Below are 22,501 nucleotides of genomic sequence, written 5' to 3'. Positions count from 1 at the left end.
GGTATTTTCTGTTATAAAAGAGTGCTCAGCCTGAACAGGTGTCCATGGATACGCCATGAAAATATTTTTCACCATCACTGATCGTCTAACTGTGAGAGGAGCAGTGTACCAGTTCCTTTTCTCCCACCTAGGTTAATCGGTGGTGTGAAATAATGACAAAAATAGCAAAGTTTAAAACAAAATTACGGCTGCCATAAAACCACTGACAACTTCTTGGATCGATATGGCTCCAAAGATGACGTTAAATCTTGTGCAATGAAATATACTCTGGGCAATGTTTGTGACCCACGTAAAATACTACGTCATTCTGGAGTCGCATGTGGCAGAGCAAAGTAGTCACTTGTTATTTCCTTAGCAGCCTTGGGGTCGCACATGTGTGATCAGGATTTCACTCACTGGACAGTTTTGTTATGGACAGGACCAAAGCTGTGCTGGTTTGCACTGGATTTGGCGTTCCTTAGTAATTGAGCCGCCTCTGCGAATGGGTCAAGGTGCCTCTCTGCCCTATAGTATGGCAAGAGGTGGCTGCGTCTATTTAATGCATCCAGTACTAGTTTTTATTGTGCCATCTTGTGAAACCGTAAAGCTTTCTGAAGAGAGCCTCGGCGTACAGCACGGTTTCACGCCTTTCTTTCCTCTTTCCTGCGTACGCCGTGTGGTTGATGCCAGACTTCTCCTCGGAGCTGTCAAAAACGGGGCGTTAGCCACGGACCTCGCTTTCTGCGGAGTCCTTCAGCTGTCTAGGACATAGAAACCTTTTATTGGGGGAATTAAAAGCAGTCATAACTTGCCCTAATCCTGCAGTCTGCCATCAGCAAAACTTTCTTGGCATCAGGCTGGGAATCGGGGTCTGCAGGGCCAGCAGTTGTTCTAGAGGAGGCATACGACAGCCTTGGGAAAATACACGTATTTCTGTGGATGTTGAGTGACAGAGACTGTTGCTGTCAGAGGTCACCCTGGGATGTTTCTGTGTTTGCTAAATGTTTTGCTAAGATACAAAGTCCTCAGTGGGGAAAAGAGCAATAAGATGAGAAACTCTCTGTAAGAGGAAGAAATAGTTTCAGAATGACAGGGGGAGTCAAGAAGATATGCTGAAACCCCTCAGGCCAAAAGAGCATTAGAGTTAAACCTGGTCCTCCTGAAATCAGTGGGAGACTTTGCTAACATTTATACTGGAGGTCAAAACTTTATCTGTAAAGTTTCGTGCAGAAAATACATACAGGCTGCTGAGTTTGTGTCAGTGCTGTAACTGAATTGAATTGTTGGTTCCATATTAGTGTGCTGCCTCCATTTAAACTAGTATTACCTTTTTCAGCCTGCCTCCTTGTACACTTCATGAGATGTTGTACTTACATAGTGCTAAATTAAAAAAAAAAAAGAAGAAAGGATTTGAAAATTTAGCTTTTCTCATTGTACATAGTTGAGCAATTCTTTCTAAGGCAAGTCTCACATCAGTTATGCCATTGTTTTATTTTTAAAGAACAGTGTATCAGAAGAAATTCTCTGATAACAAAGCTACTGCATGCCTCTCGAACAAATTTTGTGTATAAACAAATTCTGTTTAGACTATAAATAATGGATAATAATACTTTGAAAAATATTTTGACAGCACCTTTTTAAACCCTCTAGGAGTACTTAAATGCTGTAATAGGCAGCTGTCAGGTACATTTACAGTGCTTCTGCCACAAAAGAACCACAGTTATTAATCTTTCTTCAGTCTTTCTTGCTGACATTTTGAATGAAGCGCAGGAGCATGGTGAAAATGAAGAGTTCTTAAGCTCTGCTTGTGGCTGATTTACAGGTTTTACTCAGAACCATTATGAAGGAAGAAAGTGCAGTGAGAAAGCACCAATTAAAGTTTAATTGGCATCTCAGATTGTATGAGCAAGGTATAGGTTGGCAGAAATTAAAAATTTCAAAGACCTGATAGGTACTGTGACCTAACACCTCCAAAGTTTGTCTGCTTTCCCTTCTAATGACTCAGGCAGCAGGATTTCAGCTGCTTTTCGGGATGATGCTGATGCTGTTACAATATACTGCTGTATTACCAGTCTCCAGTTAGACCTGGTAATGGAATAGCTGATGCCAACTTGGAAGCTTTCTCGCAGAAGCCATGTTTAAAGAAAACAAAAACTGAATTCAGTTTCTCATTCCGTTCAGGCCCAGTAATTCTACGTTTTTTTCTGGTTGAGCCTGAGGATGGAAAATGCTGGGGGTCCTTTTGGAAATTAATGTTACATTAAAAAAAAACCAAAGCCAACAAACAGATTAGCAAATAATTCTCAAAAAAAAAAAAGTGATTGATTTCCTGCTTAAAAGCTTGGCGGGGTCCTGAGTTCCTTTCGGGAACCACAGTTTAGGTTGCAAGTCTCTGGGGGTTATGTTTGCTCAAGTGGTTTGCACATTTTAACCCTGACCTGACGGAGAGCTTTAAGTGCTACTATAAAGCAATTTATAAATAATAATAAAAACACGGCACTGTTATGCCTCACCTCCTCGCTCACAGTCGTAGCCCTTTCCAGAGTCATTTGGCATATTCTGCTCGTGGGGCTTTAACTGCTGATCTTCTCACTAAGATAAAGCGACTTGCTGAACTGTTCCTGGGTTTGCCCCCAGAAGTAAGTTGTGTTTACAGAGATCTCATGCTGCTGCATAACCGCTACTAATCACTGTCACAGAAAAGGCAATTCTTTCAACAATAGATGCCATGGGAAATGAAGAGACATGTGAACAAAATGCAAACAATAAGGAACCCTGGGACTTTGTTTGCTCTTCACAATTCACTGCTCAGAGGCAATAGGTGAAGTTGCCACGTTCCAGTGATTCAGAGAACAAACCATAAAATGTTATTGTGAAAGAAGCTCCTGGAATGAGTACAGCACGTTAAAATGTAACAGGAGGTTCACCTGCATGGAAAGGGCTTATTTTATCTCCCTGCTGTTTTTATTTTATATTGTTCTAGTTATTATTATTTTTCACCAGTTTTCCTCACCTGAAGTCATTGGTGGTGTATCAGGAGCCCTTTCTCAAGCCCCCGCATTGATCTTGGCTCCTCTCTCTAAAGTGAATCAGTAATGTGTGCAGTATTCCAGGGTGAAGATTTTCAGGCAAGAATAGGCTGAAGAATAATGGAAAGTTTCTCCTAACTGGAAAGCTTTCCTTTCTTGGATGATGTGCCACAACAGTCCAGCTCACCACTGGAAAGTAGTTAAATGCAGAAGATTTTTATGTGTAAACTAGTAAAAGTTTAAAGATATTAAAAACATTTTCCTCAAGTGGCTATGTGCCAATGGGAAAAATGTTTAATGAATATTCTAATCTGAAATTTATAACTTTCATGATTCAGGCTGCAAGCATGTTTTTTTTCCAAGCGATGTTGTAAAGTACCAGAAGTATCTATTGAACTGTGGTCTCTGGGCAGCCCTAAGAGCAGGTTTTTTCCAGTTTTATACCAGTAATTGAAGACAGTGGAGTTAAATTGGAGCAAAACGAGTAAAGTAGAAATGAATCATGGTCCTTGTCTCTATGGGAGAAGAGGGAGAAGACTGTGTTAGAAACGGAAGGCATAAGTAATCATGAAGAGGAACATTTTACAGCACTGCCGTTCTTCTACGCTTTCCACTAGTACGTGTGGGGGTTGAGGGGTTTTTAGGTGAGGTACGTTAAAGGATTTCCACGCAAGAAACCCGTGCTCCTTAGAGACTGGCTGCTCTTTGAAATATACAGAGGACCCAAGTCCTTTTCAGCATCAATTTGGAATTTTTCATGAAAATTAAAAAGACTGCTTTTTTTTGTTGTCAGGGAGCATTTCTGTGACAGAAACTCAGTGTTTCTGTTAGAGCATCTCTGATAGCAGCATTTTGCATGTTTAAGACACTGAAACAACTGCTACAATAGCATATAACCAGTAAATTAAAGTACATCAGTGGGAGGTACATAGTAATTTGAACACCTAAGTTAGGCTATTTTATGTCTGTACATAAACAAGTGTGTTAAAAAAAAAGAAAGGGGGGGGGAGAATCCAGAGGTATTTGGCCTTGTGTTAGTTTTTGCCCTCTGGATGCTTTTGTGGGTATACAACTTACTGTAATGCTGTTTCACCGTAGTTCGCGTAACAATGTGGGCCAAATACTTCTGGAATCTTTCTTTTTTCTTTGTCTTTTCATTCTTGAAAATTAAATCTGGAAAGAACACTTAGTATTTAGGATTGAAAGATCAGGCACTTAAAGATTGCGTTATTCCAGCTGCTGGGAGTATTTATGTGGTATTGGGTTTATTGTATCTATTCTGTATTTTTCACTACTCTTTTCTTGTTAAATTACAAATGTCACCTTGTTACTCTTTGTTTGTACTGGAAACAAAAGCAATTTGTGTGCCAGGTAGTGTATAGGAACTACAACATGGCTGAGTTGCAATTACTAGGGTAGGCTCCATTGCTGATATTTCTCATCCAGAACATCTCCTTTCGCCTTGTATGAATGCTGTTAAAACATGCAGGGTGAAATTTCTTTCTTCCTACACACAGGCAGAGTTGTCATGTGTGCTTTGGTGGAACTGCTCAGATATTTGAAAATCCAGCCCAAATCAATCAGAGGGCTGCATGAAGGCATGCGGATTAGAGTAGTACTTGCAACCTGTGCGGATTCATAGGACTTTGAATTGAACAGGAAGATGCTTTTCCTCTGTTCCGTGTTAATTGCTCATCAGCCACATTCCGCATCAGGTGGGAAGTCAAGGTGGTGGCTGAGACTGCATGGAGGACTATGGGCAGGGACCGGCTGCCAGAATTATGTCACCCTTCAATATATGTAGACCAGTGTAATTCATCAGTCATTTTAAGTCAGCCAGTGAAGTTATTCCTCTTGCCAAGAATTCGCAAGCTTACAGCATTAAATTTTATAATGAGTAGAAAACATAAGGCCAGACTTTTTTTTTTTCCTCTCATCATTTTATTCACTTATCAATATGAGCAAATGTGGTAAGTGTGCCAGCTACGTGGGTAGAACAGTTTATAAATACAGCAGTAATAATTGCTGGCTAGTTGGATCATTCCTTCATTGTTGCCCATTTTATAAATATCCTAGACTTGGAAGGAGTAGATTTTAATTGGCAAATGTTAGGGGCACTCATCCTCCTTTAAGAAGAAGAAAAAAAAAGAAAAAAAGTTCCTTAATTAATAATCAGGGGAAATGGAGAAATGTATTTTTGTTCTGCTAGACAACTGGTACACTTTTTATTGTAATTTGGTCTGGCAGTGGGAATTAAGTGTGGAGTCCTGCTTTGGAAGTGTTCCGGAGCCTCTGTTAATAACCTCACCAAATTGGGAACGGTCAATTTCCACACCAAAACAGGTATATTTTTTTGAAAAATCCTAGCAATCAGGAATGTTACCTGTTAGTATCTCCCCTTGGTACACCCCCTCCTTCCCACCCTCCTCCTCTTTGCTGTACCACTGGAAAGCAGCCCCCGCCGGCCGTGGAGGCAGTGCCGGGTCGTGGCTCGGCGGGCGAGACCCGGGACCCGCAGCAGGTAGCTGGACCTGGGGATGTGCTACTGAAACCAGTCAGGACCTGAGCAGTGGGGAGAAAGCACGGATAACCGGTTGCGCGCTGAAGTTTCCCCCTTTTTGCCACATTGCGGGGGGACAGCGTGTCACGCAGCTGCAGAGCCCCGTCTGCATGGTCCAGTTGCTGCGTCGAGGGCAGAGGAGCGAAGGAAGCAGTCGGGTTTGACTGTAAGCATCTTTTCTCTGTAGAAGGCTATCTGTGAGCTAAAAAACATCACCTTCACCTTCCCAGAAGAAGAAAGAGGCATCTCCTACTGCAGATTCAAAACATTCCTGGCTTCCTACAGTGCCATAATCTCCATGTAGATTTACCAGTCCACAAATAGTCAATGCATAATAGAGAAGAAGTTTAGCAAAAGATTTTTGTTGTTTCGTGTATCTTAACATTTTTTAAAAATCAGTTACTCTAATTGTGGCTTTTCTGATGCTTTTATTCATCGTAACTTACAGGTTTGAATGGCATGTGAAAGATACTAATTTTAATGATATGCATATCTCATTTTCTTTCAGCGAGCATTAAATAGGAAAAAAATGGCTGCAACTGAATTCAGCAATAAGGAAAACTCTGAATCAAGCACTGAGCACGATAAAGAAAATTCCTTTATCAAAACTGAACCAAGAAGAGTTAAAATATTTGATGGAGGGCAAGTGTTGTAACTTCATATATTAGATATCGTTGGGAAGATATTTTTTCCTTGTTTCTAGACTTTGCAGAGATGTTGCTTCCTGTTTGATTTATTTTAAATAACGGTTCCCATACTGTGGTCTGTGGATGTTGGTTTATGTTTCCAAGAAAAATGGAAAGTCATCAGAAGCATGGAGCCATGAGAGTTACAAGGGGGGTAATGAAATAAAGAACAGTAGGCAGTGCAATGCCTTTTTTTTTTTTTTCCAAAGGACAAACATTAATCAGCAGTAAAGGCAGCTAGATACAGCCATAGATGTAAATTCTTTTTCCTATATTTTTCTTACATGATAAATAATACCTATTCTGCAATAAGGTTGTATAACTGTAGCTGGAGAGGATATAGTCCAGGGGCTTAGCAGCAGACTGCAGTACAGGCTCTGTCTGGCAGTTTGCTGTGGCATACGCAGGCTGGAGAACTCCTGATTTGAGAAGTGCCATGGAAATATTTACCGAGAGCCATCGTCCATGCACTGTAATACTTTAAATCGGTTGCCTGATATGAATAACAGTTGCTGTAGCCACAGTGTTGTGCCATGTACGACATCCTTATAAAACAGATTTTTTTAGTAGAAAAGTGCCAATGACACTTCCAAAAATTTTGAGCACAAATGGTGCATATTTTATTAGTCTCATAATTGGTGGTGGGCTCTAGGGCTTTCCATTTACTAGTTCCCAGTTTGAATCCAGTCTAGGCCAGCAGATAAGCCATTACCAGCTGCCCAGGTAAAACATTGCTACGTGTCTCTGCTCAGATCCAAACATTGCAGGGAGCAGGTCAAAAAAAGCTAAGTGCAACCTTTGGCATCCTTGAGCAGAGATATGAAGGGTGTAACTGAATCTGATTTGACTTTTTCCATCTAGAGACAGTCCCAGCAGGCTGAGTCCAGAGCACATTGATAGGGATTTTTAAAGACTTTCCCATTGTCGTAACTAATGTTGTTCCTTTTCTGCATCCAACGCAGAGCCTCAAAGATGCTCTTTCAGAGCTTCCTCATGGTGCCCAAACCTGCTTCCAAGAACTGACACTTTAAAAAAGTATGTTGCTGTGTTGCAAAGAGGAAATTTGAAATCTTTAAATGCTTAGTGTCAAACGGTACCTTTATTAAAAAAGATATGCCGTTATTCCTAAACAAGTCCATGATTACCTAGTGAAAAATCTAGATATGAGTTTAACAAATAAATGCAGAAGTTGAGCAGAAAAAGAGCATGATTGGTTTTGTCAGTCATTCATTTTCATCTGTTATATTATTTTTAAAATTCTGGTAGATTAGGGTTTCTAACTAGAATAATTTTCCCATTACAACTGATTGCCTTACTGTTATGGCACTGTTACTAGGTACAAGTCAAATGAAGACTATGTGTATGTTCGAGGGAGAGGGAGAGGGAAGTATATCTGTGAAGAATGTGGAATACGTTGCAAGAAACCCAGCATGCTGAAGAAGCATATTCGCACACATACAGATGTCCGTCCTTACCACTGCAATTACTGCAACTTTTCCTTCAAAACTAAAGGTAGGGGTACTTTTCTGTGTACACTTTTACCCTTTTTTCTTTCTACTTTAAAGTATAATTCTTTTCTTCTCACATTCGGCTGTTCATAAGCTGAAGAAGTTGCCTCTGTAAAGTTTTATTGTCTAATGCTTCAAATACTTGCAGTTTCTGATTTCCTTCTTTTCCTTTTTCTTCTTTATGTTTATTCAGATAATCACATCTTTATATGAATGAGCAGTATGGCATGTCACAGTGGGTGAGAAATTAGAGTGGAAGAGGGAAATCATATGGGAGTATGATGACAGGTGAAGACAAGTGAGCTGGTTAGCTGCTCATACTAGATAGGGATGGGAACACAGAATTTTAAGTTCTAGTGGTGACCTTTTGGAGGTATGACATTGACATATATCGTACTCCTATTGGCACTCAATTAATTGCTCTAGGAAAGAAATTGGCCTTTATTAAATTACTATGTTAAAATGTTTTTTATACCCTTGAAGGACAAGGTTCACTTTGCACTTGACTTTCAAAGACCCAAAGATGAACCCCTACTTTTTAAAGCCTACTTACATCAGATGTTTAAATGCATGCTAGTTTAAGCAGGCGGTATATTAAACAGTGATAGATCCAGGACTCAAAATAAGTGAAAGAGACAAGAGAAGTTCACAGCCAAAATACTTTCACTGAAAAAATTCTAAGCCGTAAAATTTTTCTTGGCTTTGAACATCATTTAGCAATAATCCCCCCCCAGCTGTAACCTCAGAAACATTTGTATTTTTAGTGGGTTTGAGACTACTCAGCAGTTGGGTGGAAAACTTCCAAGAAATAACCCAGTGCTGAGAAAGTGGGATGGATAGTCTTTAGGTTTGTCAGAACCTCTCTCTGCATCCTGACACACTGGGTCATCACATTGCCTTTAAGATGAAATGTCAGTGTGAACCCAAAAAATTCCGATTATGGTTTTTGCAGAGTAGGCAGGCTGGCCAAGTTTAAGTAACCAAGTTCTGCCCATTTGGAATTCTCCCTGGTTTCAGTTACAGCAGACACTTGTATTCGCTCCTCTTCTGCAGTTGCTATGCCCGGCTGTTGGCATTGCTGCTGGCAGAGTCAGTCACACAGTTGGGTGTTTGGTGTTTGGTAAACCACCCTTCATGACAGGAGAGTGCAGCCAGCAACTTCACACTGGATGGAAAGCTGGGAAATTTGCTATTTGTGAGACAATATAGTCATATAGCTTCATAACAATTATTTCAGAATTTGGGGTGATTTACTACCTTCATTTCAAAGTAGGAGTAAAGTACTCCATAAACATAGAAGAGTCATTTCACGCAGTGTAATTTCTCCTACTGAAATACCTGAAAGAAACAGTTTTTTGAGAGACAATAGGAAGTGTAAGTATAAAGTGAGCAGTTACTTATAATAACATACTTGGCACAAATGTCATCATTTACAGATCTCTGATCTACTCTTAACCTTTTCTTGATGATATTCACTATATTTTCTTTTCAAAGGAGAAGGGGATAGCAGCCTGTGGGGCCTCTCAGCAGTTATGCGTTCACTTTTGAGATTCAGATCAAATATGTTCATGCTCTGATTTTGAATAAAATTAATCTGTTTGTTTTGGTCAGCAGTGCAAATGAGTACACTAAAAATAGAATCCATCAAATACTAAAAGAGCTGCAAGATATGAACTTTAGTTTCACATAACAGTTTTCTGTCAACATGACTTTGAAGGCTGAATCAGCCTTTTTTATACTTTGCCATAAACAAATGAGGCATCTTTTACACCAATGCAAAATACATCATCATCTAGGGTTTCCATCCTATTTTATCTCAATAGAGAACTTCATGAAATGTAGCCAGAGAGCTAGGAGCATTCAGGATGGTGAATCTGCTACAGCCCTTGACAGCTTGCATTGAGGGGCAAGGTTCTATCAAGTGTGAAATCAAATTATACAGGTGGTTATAAATGTAGCTGAATAAGATACAGACATTTTGAGCGTATATTTGTATACATTTGTATAGTCACAGAGCAGTTAATTTTTCTCTTTTTTTTTTTTTTAAGGAAATTTAACAAAACATATGAAGTCAAAGGCACATAGCAAGAAGTGCATGGATTTGGGAGTCTCAGTAGGCTTAATAGATGACCAGGATGGAGAAGAAGAATTTGGTAAGAAATTAAAATCTTCTTTCTTTAGTGCATTTTTGTATTTATTTTGTCATCCCAGTTTCTTACCCTTTCTTTTCCAAAGCTTTTAAATTCTTGTACAGGGAAAAGATAGAGAGAGAAAAATCTTAGAAACTAGTCCAAGGGAGCAAGAATACTGGAAAAACTTTCACCAGAAGAAATGACAAGCATATGCTAAAGATAAATTGCTGCGTAACACAAAGTGTTATGCAGTTAAACTTTATCGGTTTCACAGATAAATATGACAGGACTGAAAATACCAGAAAAACAGCTGTTTGCCTAGAAAAAAAGGTAGTCAAATGTAGTGTTTCTTTGAAAATAGTTGTGCATTAAATTGTCAAAGTTTTGAGATGCTCATTTCATAAAAACTACATCACTAACATGTCACCCGAATCACAAATATGTTGCTGAGTGCTTTGCAAGGAGGCTAAACATCTTCCAGTGTAGAGTTCTGTCCTCCTTCACAAATAATTGGACATAAATCAGCAGATAGAGATCATTTAGAAAGTCTGAACATCATTCATCTTGACCTGATTAGTGATGAGAGTGTTATCAAAAATGAATGTATTTGCTAATAATTGGAATTCTGCACTTCCCACATCCTGCGATGGCTCCACTGAAGAGGAGCTGAGATCGCGGACAAAGAGGGCCAGACTGGTTCATGTGGGTTTTGCTCAGCATGATAAGAAAGATGTAGCTGCACCAGATGCAGTGAGATGGAGAACAGGATTGTGCATTAGGACTGTTTCGGATCTCAGCATGTCCAGTGCAGTGGTAGCATTTTCTCCTTCCTCCCATTTCTCAGCAGGGACATGAATCGTGTTGCCTTGCCTTGTTGTATTTTTCTTCTTTCAGTGGAATAGTTTATTAGATCTTGGATGAGATTTTGAGAAAAGAAAGCAGTGGGGTTCTTTATTTAAACAGTAAAGGGCAAGAAAGATGAATGCACTTGCTCCCATATGACAACCGCTAGCAGAATAAGCGAATCGGCTTGAATCTAATTCTAAATAATGCTGGGAATATGACTCAGCTGGTATGATTCAGTAGTGCGCTAGGTACAAAGAAACCTGCATTTTCCCTTTTTTGGCATTCTTCGATATATTCCTTTTTGGTAAGCTAAAAGCATGTCCCCCTTTGCAATTTGAGGTACCAAATAAATAACAGAAGATAAGCGGCAGTACAAATTACTGTCCTTTTCTCACAGAGGAACAGTTTTCATTAATGTTTTCAGCCTTTACGTGACAGAAAAATCGTCGCAACTTTTTTTAAGCAGTGTTCTGTAGCTTTTGACATTTTATTTAGTTTTATAAACTACAGCTGAACAGGTATTTCCACTTAATAGGAACTGAAGACATTTTATTGATTGATAAATCGATATTCCCAATTGCATACATTAAAAACTGCATTTATGGTTATAGTATAATGGGAAATGTTTCAAATGTTAACAGAATTATCAGTAACAGCTGGTAGAAGTAAGCCATTTCAGACATTTGTTGAAAGATTGTTTTTCTTTGGCTCTAAGACTGTTTAGTTGAGAGAGAGAGACTCTCTTCTTGCATACCACGTACAGGTGTCTGTAAACATAGTATAAATATATTATATATTCCCTCAAATACATTTGTTTCAGCACAGTAATTACTTAATAAAATAAATACTCTATTTTGGGAAAAAAGCAAGACAAACATTCAAGAGGATTTGCTACATAATCCATGAAATTCTTCCAGAAATTTTGAGACTGCAATGTTTTGGCATTTTTTTATTTTATTTTTCAGAATAGAGCAGGTAGCACTTCTTTCTTTAACTAAGAACCCCAAACCAAAAAACAACTCAGTGATAAAATCCCTACCTTTTCTAAAAGATCTGGCTCAGGTACCCATAGCAAAACCAGCTGTGCATCACAAAGCTGAGCACAAAAGTCCCATCCAAGAAGCAGAGTAATTAAGCCCATGATAAACACGCGTTTGCTGCAGCCAAACCAGTCTAGCCTCTGCAGTTGCTGCATAATACAGGGCATTTACAATTATCCATGTAAATTCAGTGAGCAACTGTACACTGTAAAAGTGTGATTTCATCTCTCAGCTCACCTGGCCACACTTGAAGGTATTTCTCATGATAATTCAGAAACTTGCTTGTTGGCCCATTTTTAAGGCAAAGAGTCAGCAAGGAAAAAAAAGTGTGAAGTATCTGCATACATGCCCTCTCCTAAATCCTGTACATGCTGATTTTTTTGGCTACGTTTGAATGCGATTGAATTTTTTTTTTTTTTTTTTGAGGTGTCTAGGCAGTCTGGGTTACCAAAGTGACTTCAACCACCTCTTCGCTGCCCTTTCCCCCAGGCAGCGCAGCAGTGCTCGCATTTGGGGCCAGCACCGCTCGTGCCAGGTCTGGGCTCTCGGGACAGCCCTGCCAGCAGTCTATCGCTCACAGAGGAAAACGTGATGGGCCTTGGGTGTTGAGCTGCACTTGTGGCATCACATCTTTGGCCCTTTCACCCCTCCTCCCTCTGACGTGTGCTGCTGGCAGGTTTGTGTCACATACCGTTTTGGTGCTTTAAAAAACGACGTCTTTAAGCGCATCTATTTTTTACTTCAGGAGTTGCGTGGTTGTTAAAAATGATCTCTCTCTTAGACGGTGGTCTGCCCAGCCCCATCTCTTTCCTCACTTGGAGGGCAATGTGAGAGGCTGTAGAGGAAGGTGCAGAAAATCTGATAAGAAATAATTATGACCTCAGAAAAAAACCTACTTCTTACTGTAGGCTGTGTGAGGTTGGCCTCTTTTCTGACCCGTAGAACGTCTGTCTGTCTGTCTCTATCTAATTTGTCATCTGAACATTTGGAATAGTGATTATTCTTATGGCAATAAAAACGTCTGCGCCTTTGCTTAGAATAACTAAGCTGTATGTCTTCCACCACACTTTGAATTAGAGAATTAGCCAGAAATTTAACAAAGCTACCAACCTTTTATTTACTAAGGAATTTGCTGGTTCTATTTTTATGTAGTTCTTTTAAAGCATAGGCAATCACGATTATTTGAATGTATAATTTTTTTTAGATTCATATGAGAAATCAGCTTTCACCTGATAGCAGTACAGATTAATAGTGCATGCAGAGTGAATAAGGAATGCAAACTGTGCTCAATCCTGAACGCAGGCACGCATGCGCGCACACACACACAGAGCCTGTTTTTCCAGTAATCTGAGAAGCAGAAATTTTGTTGTGCTGTAACGTCTAGGGAAAAAAAGAAAGAGATGCACTCTAGCTGTCTGAAACTATATGTGATCAGAGCTTTTAACATAGCATTCTTTGTATTTGGACTTGTCATCATTTGGGTATTAGTAAATACTTTCTGGCCTGGCTTTTTGTATTCAAAACCATTCCCTCATCCATTTATCTTTCATCTTCTGCTCTTCGGAATGCTCTTATCACCAAAATACAGGGTTAAAATGTAAGGAATGTTAATATCTGAATTAAATTGTCAGACAAGGTGAACTGTTTAGTGTGACAGACTGCAACTGGGGATATCCTCTTTGGCCACATTGACCCAATGTTTTTAAGACTGCTGTGCAGTCTTATAAACAACAATAATTTGTCTTCAAATTAAAACAGTTACGAACTTTAAAGCTGTAATATTTCATATGTAAGCTAATGTATGAGTGGTACGGTATGTGTGAGTAAACTTGCACAAGATAGTTATTTAATAATGAAATCAGTAGATGGGCAGAACATATTTAAATTGTCTCTATGGAGAAATTTTATTCCAAAATATTCATTACTTTACCAGTGAAAATACCTAGTTGTAAGTTTCAGATATGTATTTTTATATATATACACACACATATATATATATTAAAAAAACCACTTTCATTTTCTGCAGTATTAAATAAACCCTTCTAAAGATACAATGGCTCTAAGTTAATTAGCTATATATTACATATAGTAGATCTTAAGTGAGTTTCCATGGCTCTTCATTAGCTTAATCATGACTCAGTCTGTGTTTTCACTGCACCTACATTTAAGGAGTGAAAATAAATTAAAATCCTGCAATAATAGCCTCCTTTTGCAAATAGAATGGAAGGCTGGTTCTGTATAGCTTACAAGAAAGATTTTTTTTTTTTTTTTTTTTTTTTTAATATCAGTATCTAGTCTTCAACTAGATGTACATTAAGCATGGTGGAGCCCTACACCTATAGCTTAGGAATAGACTACCTAGTGCTAGGGTTGATTTACAATATACAGGTTACTCAGGAAGGCTTAGATGTAAATAACCTCTTTAAACAGAGGTTACTCTTACTTTTTTGGTTAGTTTTACTTTGTTACTTTCCATACTCTTAGGAATGAAAGTCAAAAGCCCACAGTTTGGTTGGGTTGGGCTTTTGGGGGGTTTTGGGGGCTGGGGGGTGGGTTTTGACACATTTCTGAGGAGCACTGGCTATTACCAGTCTGAATTTAACCCAGTAGATGTCACTGTGGGTCCTGGTTGATGGTGATGAGCAGTGGACAGTAGCTGAAGCAAGACTGAAATCAGTCAAGTGAAGGCTATGAACAGACTTAGGGAGACGGGAAGACAGTAAGTTTGGCTACAGATGCTAGTGCTATTTCAGAGTACTTTGTTTTACCGTTTTTATAATTTGTTTGCATGATTGTGGAACAGTCTGTTACAAGACTAGTGCAATGGGTGAAAGGCAAGTCTAAGTTTGTAATTGTTTAGAAAAATAGGAGAGTGCATTGATGACATACAGACCTTACTTTCAAGTTTATGATAATGTGATGACATACTAAAAAATATTTCTGCCTTTATTGCCATAGTATATATTTTTCCTTGAGTTTGATGAGGAATATATGATACGGAACAGATGCTTTATTTTTAAATGCTTTTATGTAGATATTAATCCATAACTGAAGATACTTAACACAATTTGAGGTGACAAACACTGCTTTGTATTGCTCAGGTGCTAAAAGCCAATGAATTTAGTAAATTTAAATTTAGATGGGAATAGATAGTGAACAGACAGGCAGATACTTAGTAAGCTAAGTCTTTAATCTGTGTAAGTAGAGCTAATAGCAGTCCTATAGTTATCTACATAACTGTCCATTTGCTTGGGAATGTGTAAAACTTCAGCAGTCTGGACTTACATTTTCAGTTCCTTCTCATCTTTCTGACAGTGAAAGAAAGAAAATTAACATTTTGCTCTTTATGTGAAAATCTGCCTAAATGTGATTAAGTTATAACCAAATATGACTAAGTTATAAGCCATTGAACTTTATCATTAGATTTGGTGCAGAAATTGCTAAGTCTGTAGCAGGGCCTGATAAGTCAGGTCATGTGATAGACTAATTGATGATAATATCGCAGTTAAAATTAAAAGCTGTTGAGATTCTGAAGAACCTTTCTTTTAGTACTTCGCAGTATGAAGATAATTATATGGCCATTGTTAAAACCATATACAGTAAGGATTCTTCTAGGAGAAACTTTTAAAATCAAGAACTTTAAAGTACATAGAGAGACCTATTTCAGTTACCTAATCCATAGCATCACAACTGGAAAAAGCAGTTCATGGGCTTATCAGCCCCAGGCACTTCACTAATGGACATATTAGGATGCTGATAAGTCCAGCTAATGCTATTGTGCTGAAGAACTTGAAGCTTTTTCTTTCCCCACTTTGAGGCAAAATGTCAGTATAACAGAGCCTTAGCCAACAAGCTCATCAACACCACAAACACAATACAGAGCTGATTAACTAAATGAGGACCGACAACAAAATAAATGAAGGACTAAGATGATTTTTGCCCATGATTTGTGTACACTTACTTCAATACCTAGGATTAAAAACTGAATTTTATTAAATATAATTATATCTGCCATGTGAGCAAAATCCCCAATCAGTAGTTGTGTCCACGTTTCTATTATACCTTTATTTCCAGCTGTTCCTAATTTTTGCAGAGTTCATGTCTGTAGCCAAAAGTTCCTCTCTTCTGTGAAGTTGAGAAAGAAGAAAGAGTCTTGCTAAGGGTTTAAAAGAAAAGATTGCAGCAGTTGACAGAGGTTGAGAGACATTCCCTAGTCTTCCAGAAGCACTCGTTCTAAAAAATTGAGGCAGTCGTGAACAGTCTTTCTGTTAAAATGGTGAGAGTTACAAATTTGAAAGAGAAGTAGCTTTCATAAAGACTTCACTTAATAGTGTGAAACTTTCTTCCTGTTTTCTTTTTTTAAAAAAAACAACTGTGAACTTTCATGCCAAAAGCCATTTCCCCATATGCTAGTGGCCTTTAAATTTATGACACATCCTTCATTCTCGAATATCCCACACTGCTTGACAACCTTATACAAAGTGAAACACAGAAGTCATTTTGTTCCCTTTGGAAATTGAGTCAGTTCTAGTTATATATATCAGCTACATAAGCATATGGTTATAATTGTGCATAGTTTAAGATAGGAAGCGAAGAATTAATTTTTCCCCAATTAAAACTGCAAGGGAACTTTAGTAGGCAGCGCACCATTACTAAAATGGATCGGGGCCAATACTCCTTGGTTAACAAGACAGTGCTTGGAAAAGAGCCTTTCCCCACAAGGAGCGGTCACAGCCTCAGCTCGATGCCTCATTCAGAGAAGACCCATAACCTGCCTGGGTCTTCCACCGCTTAAAACTCCAGTATCGGGTCCTCTCGCAACTCCACTGATTTACACCAATGCTTAACGGGATCACTAATTACAAAAGCTTGGGCACCTCTTGCTTCAGCAAACATACACGTGGGTATAAAAGCCAGAGCAGAGCGTTCCTTTGTGCATTGCCAGAGCAAGCAAGTCAGGAATGGGGTTTTTTTTCATCTGATGTTGCGAAGTGGTGTGGGAGTAAGGGAACCACATTCATCGCCGTCACCTCGCCCACACTGCAGGCTCTGGCTCCAGGTAACCACGCTTAAATAGAAGCTGGCCAATGGGTGGAGGTAAACAGGGAAACAATAGAGGGAAATGATATCCCACCGAGTTCTGCATGTAAGGAATCTATGTCCCACACATGGGTCCCCTTTCCCTTTCCACGGTTTTATTCTGGAAAGATGAGATGTACGCAGAAAATTTCTACGTAAGCAGCATTTGCTAGTAAATCCTGTAGTGTTTTTCAATGTTGATTTGAAAAAAGATAGTTTCTTATTATAAATCAGGGCATTGTTTGAGCATATGTTTTCCTTGCTTTACAAATGTGACAAGTCAGTCTAATCACTTCAGGTAGTTTCTCTTGCCAGTGGAGACAGTCATTCGTGATTGACATCAACTTTCATAGAAAATGCGATTCGTGTGGAGAGAGGGAGAAAAAAAGAAAAGAAACAGTAGGATTTCCCAGAGAATAGTTATGTCGTGTTGGTAAATAGACCAAAATTAAGAGGGCGTACAGACTGAAACCCAAGACTTTGCAATGCCCCATGCATTATTTAAAGAGTTGCAGGAAACGCATGGGTCACCCTTTAGATGTAAAACATGGAGAAGTCTTCAAGATCTGTTACAGAGGCATTGGGGGAAATTATTTCCATTCAGAAATCAAACATATGTAGAGGTTCTAACATTTTAGATGTGTTTGCTTTGCAAATTAATGATGAAGAAACACTGTTTGTGTGAAGAAGAGAAATGGCAGAAGTATAGAGGAAAATAAATGTTGAATAACTCCATGTGGTTTTGTTAATAATATTTTTAACAATCCGACTTGCCATATTTTTGGAATGGACCTTACTGAATTAATTTTTCCACTAAAATGTATTTTCTTTTTTGAACAGCTTTGTCTGTAGATGAGAATTATAAGTGAAGACTATTTAAAATTCTAAAAAATATTTTTGTTAGCATCGTTCCAATGACCTGGAGGATTTGGGCTATTTTTAATAACATTTCAGTTTCATGCCTGCTGTAGTAAATGTAGAAAATCTATAGTATCCATATTTAGTTAATGTACAAATTACTGTGTAGGCAAAGAGGGGCAAAGTCATTATAGAGGGATTTTTTCAAAGCAGCTATTAGTCTCATTCCTAATTGCATTGCTCATTTGAAACCATAAAGGCTTATAATGGCGGGTAACTTATTGAGAGGTAGCTCAATTAAACTCATTTATTTTACCTGGAGTCCAAGGTGCTTATTTTGGTTTTAGTAACGTAGCAGCCTCAAGTATTGGTAGTACATTCAAATTCTTTTAAGGGTCTGATTTTTTTCAGAATCGTTCATTTTGATGGTAAGTTGCTTTGTAGATTTCTAGAGCAGGATCTCTGAGATTTTAACTAACCAGCCATCATTGCTTTTGCAGAGCCAAATGATTTTTATGCTGATATTTTTTTTGGACAGCTCAGCAGACAGACCTTTAATCGAATATAAAATATTAGTGCATTCAAAGCATTTTGTCTTTTATAAAATATGATCCCAGACAGTCTGGCTTGGAATCAGATACAGCAGATGGGATTTTCTGTCTCTTTACGAAAGATGATTCTTTCTTTCCAAGTTACGATATAAAAGAAGGTGAAAAGCTGCAGTAGAGCTGTATTTTGTAGAGAAGTTTACCACTAGACAGCAGTTTGGCTTTATGACTTGAAGTCAGGAGGGCTTCTTAATGTGAGCAGCATAGGTAAGTTTTGAAAGGATTAGGGCTTTCTTGCCTCCTAGGACATCGTGGGTGATTTGTTAATACACCTTTCAAAACATTAGCAAAGTGAAGAAATCTGGTAAGGTCTAATTTTGGTCTCTTTTGCCTGTTAACGAGACAGATTCCTGACTAACAGCCTCCAGTCTTTCTGTTTGCATCCTTCAAAAACCTTTGCAGCAGTGATTCATATTGGGTACAAGGACACCCACTTATGAGTCAGAACCAGCTAGAGAATATCCCACCGCTAAGGTTGGCAGACCAGCTTCGTATGTCGTCACTGGGAACTTAATGAACCGGGAATCTGCTCACATCTCCCCAAGCGAAAGAGTGAAGGGTGACTTTGAGCAAATGGTTATAAATGGCTTAAAAGAAAACAGCCAAATCCAGAAGGTTAAAAACAACACGGAAGCAGAAGATGAAAGATTATGTAGCTATGTAATTAAATACGAACACTGGAGATAAAAACAAAAATGAAAATCTTCCCTGTTGCTTTGATGCAGTGGGATGTGACTGAAAAACGCACATGCCATGTGATTTTTTTGGTGTTTCTAATTACTCCCTCCCACCTCCTTTCCAATCAGTCCAGGACCTTCATTGGCTTACCTTCTAATTCCCACTTTTGCAGGTGAGAAGCAAAGATTTGGCTATGACCGGTCGGGATATGACGTGGAGGAGTCTGATGGTGCAGATGAAGATGAAAATGACAATGAAGATGATGATGAAGACAGCCAGGCTGAGTCAGTCCTATCCACGACCCCCTCGGTGACGGCCAGCCCCCAGCATCACCCCTCTCGACACAGCCTGCAGGATGCCACCAGCACTGATGAAGACATCAGACTTCCAGACTGTTTTGCTGGGGTTCACACGGACTCTATGGACGGTCTGCCAAAAGCACTGCTGACGAAGATGACTGTCCTTAGCGCGGTGCAGTCAGTTAGCAGGACCTCCAGGTCACCAGCAGAATTCACCCATCAGGAAGCACATGAGGATAAAGCCCAGGAGAGAGGAGCGGGTCCTCGCAGTGCTAGTGCGGCACCGGCGGACGTCCCTCCTACATCTCCAGGTCGCCAGATGTCTGTGGATTACCCCGATGCAGAAGCAGCTTTGGGCCACCCCTTAATATCAACTGCAGCTCTTACAAAGGTAGGAGTTATCTGACTCTGGGGGAGAGAGTGGGACTTTAAATCCTCCTTTTAAAGATCTTTCTGGAAATTTTTCAAAGTTCAAAATGTTCGCCCTTTCCTTCATTCTTCGAGTTGTTGGCTGATGCATCTTTAAGAGAGTTGAAAATAATCCTAGCACAAATGTGTAGGACTCTAGAAACAGCGTTGTAGGAACACTGCTTTTCAAATTCTTAGTTTTTATTGTATTCTCCCTGAAAGGATTAATTGTAACATGGTCGTTTAGGCTGAAGTTTGGAGCTAGTAGATTGTATTTCAAATAAGAAGGGATATAACAGAAATGTAAAATGAACACATGGTGGTGGTTATGAAGTTTTCAGAGGAAAGTGATAGAATTCAGAAGTCATTTCACTCTGAAATATGACAATAGAATCATTGGTATTTCCCAAGGGAAGTTAATCTAGTCCCAAAGGTTTTTTCCTTATCACTGTAAAAAAATTGTGCAATTGCTTATCTCTCCTCCAAATATGCTTAATAATAGAATTAGAAAGAACACCAGATGTTCCAGTGAAACTAGGAGATTGCCCTTGCACAATAACAAAAGGAGAGACAAGCGCACAACAGAGACCTGAGTTCCCAGTGCTCTCATTTTTCCTCCAAGCTGAAAGAACATTTTGATCAGAAAAGGATCAATTTTGCCCATGCCTGTTCTAAACACATGGCTCTTCAGAGCAGTGTGCAAAAAGATGAGGTCAGTCTGTGTGCAAGGCTGCAGGAGCGTTCAGTAATTTTGGCGACTGTTGTCTTTAAAATTGCTGAGGAAATCACAGAGAGGAACTGGCAGGTGTTAAGCCTTTTACAATTCAGCAATATTTTAATGGACTGTAATGGGGATGGTACAAGTCACAGACATGATTGACCATAAGGATATCTCTTGAAAGTTTTGAATTCTTACTGCAGACCATGAAGGCATTAGAACTTTCCAGAATAATGCTCCAAAAACTGTGATGCAAAATGTAATTTAAATAAAGGAGTAATTACTGCCTTCTCTGTGATGAATGCAATTTTTACAAATAGTATATGCATGCAGTTATACAAAAAATAAGCAGCTGGAAATTTTCAAAATCATAAACAGCAAGTAAAAATTTTTCTAGTTTAAGTACTTACTGGCTTGTTTTTTCTTTGACTATCTGTACTGCTGGATTGATTTTTTACAAAATTTAAGATAGTGAACCATTGGCAAGGAGAAACAGTGAAAATTATTGCTGCATTTCCTTGTTTGATACAGGTTCGTTCCTGCTTGTGAGAACTGTGAGTCCGTGTGGCAAATGTAAATTGAAGCAATTTTGTAGTATGACATAGAATAAAATGTAGTGGTCTCTGATCACTGTATATACCTGCCACAAAAGGGGTAGGATCTTAATATTTGGATTTGGGGTTTCAGTTGTTGCCAGTAGATACCAGAAAGACATTTGACTGAGTTTACTCCCTCATCACACAGAACCACTGAAGCCGCAAGAAAATATTCACACAATTAAAAATCTTGAAAGGTCCTCATTAATATAGCTGTAATGATTGTCTACATTAATATATTTTAAAAAAAAAGGCACGTAAGTAATACAAGGCAGTAATTCTTTCCAGACTACCTCCCCCTTTCCCAGATCAAAAGAAGTGGCAGCTGTGTGTCTGATGGTTAATCTACAGTTTGTTCCTATTGTGAATGGTTTGGATCCCACTTCTTGCAATCGAGAGAAGGGGTCGAGACAGCTCAGGAAGGCTGTTGTATATTCCTTCGAAAGCATCCATACCAGTTTATCAGGATTTCTTGAGAGGTGTCAGACAGGACTTAATTCTGAGAAAGATGTTGGCTTCCTTCTCACACCCTTCTTCCCATTTAGACTGGTCGGCACTGCATAGTCAGTAAATCATATTGTCCTTTAACCAATACATTTCCCACCAGCAGTTTTCAAAAGCATTTCTGTTCGTGTTTCGGTTTTGTGTCTACTGTAGAGATTTCTTAAGTTTGGTCAAAACCACAGAATTACTGTTTAGGACTATATAAACTAAATAAGGTTGCACCACTCTTTATATGTTATGAATATGCCTAAAACTAAAAGATACTGCGAGATTGCAATTGCAGTTTAAGGCTTCTCATTTTAGGAGTGTTTAGGAAAGGAGTTGCCGGCCTTGGTTGGTAGCACAGGCTATATGAGAAGAAAAGGGAGCATATAAATATGATTATCGGTCCAGGTTTAGGCACCAAATCACGGCAAGCTGAGGCAACAGTGGGATGTGGGTGCTATGTCTCACTCCAGTATCTGCCTGTCACCTCCGCTTCTGTGGGCGCTGTAGTTGTCATCCATCTCTTGTCGTTGCTTATCGCCCATTTTCCGCGTTAGAAGTGCCTACAGACAAACATGCCGTGATGCTGCCTCTGCCTGCCAGAGGCTGTAACGGCTCCACTAGAGGATCCCGGTGCATCAAAAAAGCCAGGTTGTGCTCATTTAACCTTCTCACCTGAGGTGATTTCCACAGAAAACAGTTCTCCAAAGCCTTCTCACTCCTTAAAAAACACATACAAAGGATATTCAGCAATGTTTTCACGTCCTAGCGTTCAGGAGAAATTAGCCGGGGTAATTAGGAGAGGAAAATTCAATTAGTGGGCGAGGAAGGAGTTGGAAAAAGAAAGGAAGGAAATTAGTTCATTGTTCAAGCTGGGCAGTATATACTGTGAACCAGTTTGTTGTTGTTTTTTCTTAAAAGGGAGTGTGGGAAGCGCTCCCAGCTACCTCGCGTTCTCCTTTCACTTGAGGGTAGCGGTGGCCGCCGC

General features: G+C 39.2%; 1 protein-coding gene across 5 annotated transcripts in view; it reads left to right on the top strand.

The window, feature by feature from the left end:
• Positions 1-22,501, top strand: part of HIVEP1 (HIVEP zinc finger 1) — a 131,546-nt gene that overhangs the window by 97,707 nt on the left and 11,338 nt on the right. For all 5 annotated transcript variants that reach the window (XR_012653781.1, XM_075052400.1, XM_075052398.1 and 2 more), the window contains 4 exons: positions 6,077-6,210; positions 7,591-7,766; positions 9,811-9,915; positions 19,176-19,693. Coding sequence is in view for 4 of the 5 variants with exons in the window: in XM_075052400.1 (XP_074908501.1) it covers positions 6,077-6,210; positions 7,591-7,766; positions 9,811-9,915; positions 19,176-19,693 (933 nt within the window). In the remaining variant the exon portion in view is untranslated. The remainder of the gene's footprint in view (positions 1-6,076; positions 6,211-7,590; positions 7,767-9,810; positions 9,916-19,175; positions 19,694-22,501) is intronic.

This window comes from Buteo buteo, chromosome 20 (genome assembly GCF_964188355.1).
Source record: "Buteo buteo chromosome 20, bButBut1.hap1.1, whole genome shotgun sequence".
NCBI classification, from domain to species: domain Eukaryota; kingdom Metazoa; phylum Chordata; class Aves; order Accipitriformes; family Accipitridae; genus Buteo; species Buteo buteo.
The sequence above is the reverse complement of the archived record's forward strand: the minus strand, read 5'-3'. Positions and strand labels throughout refer to the sequence as shown.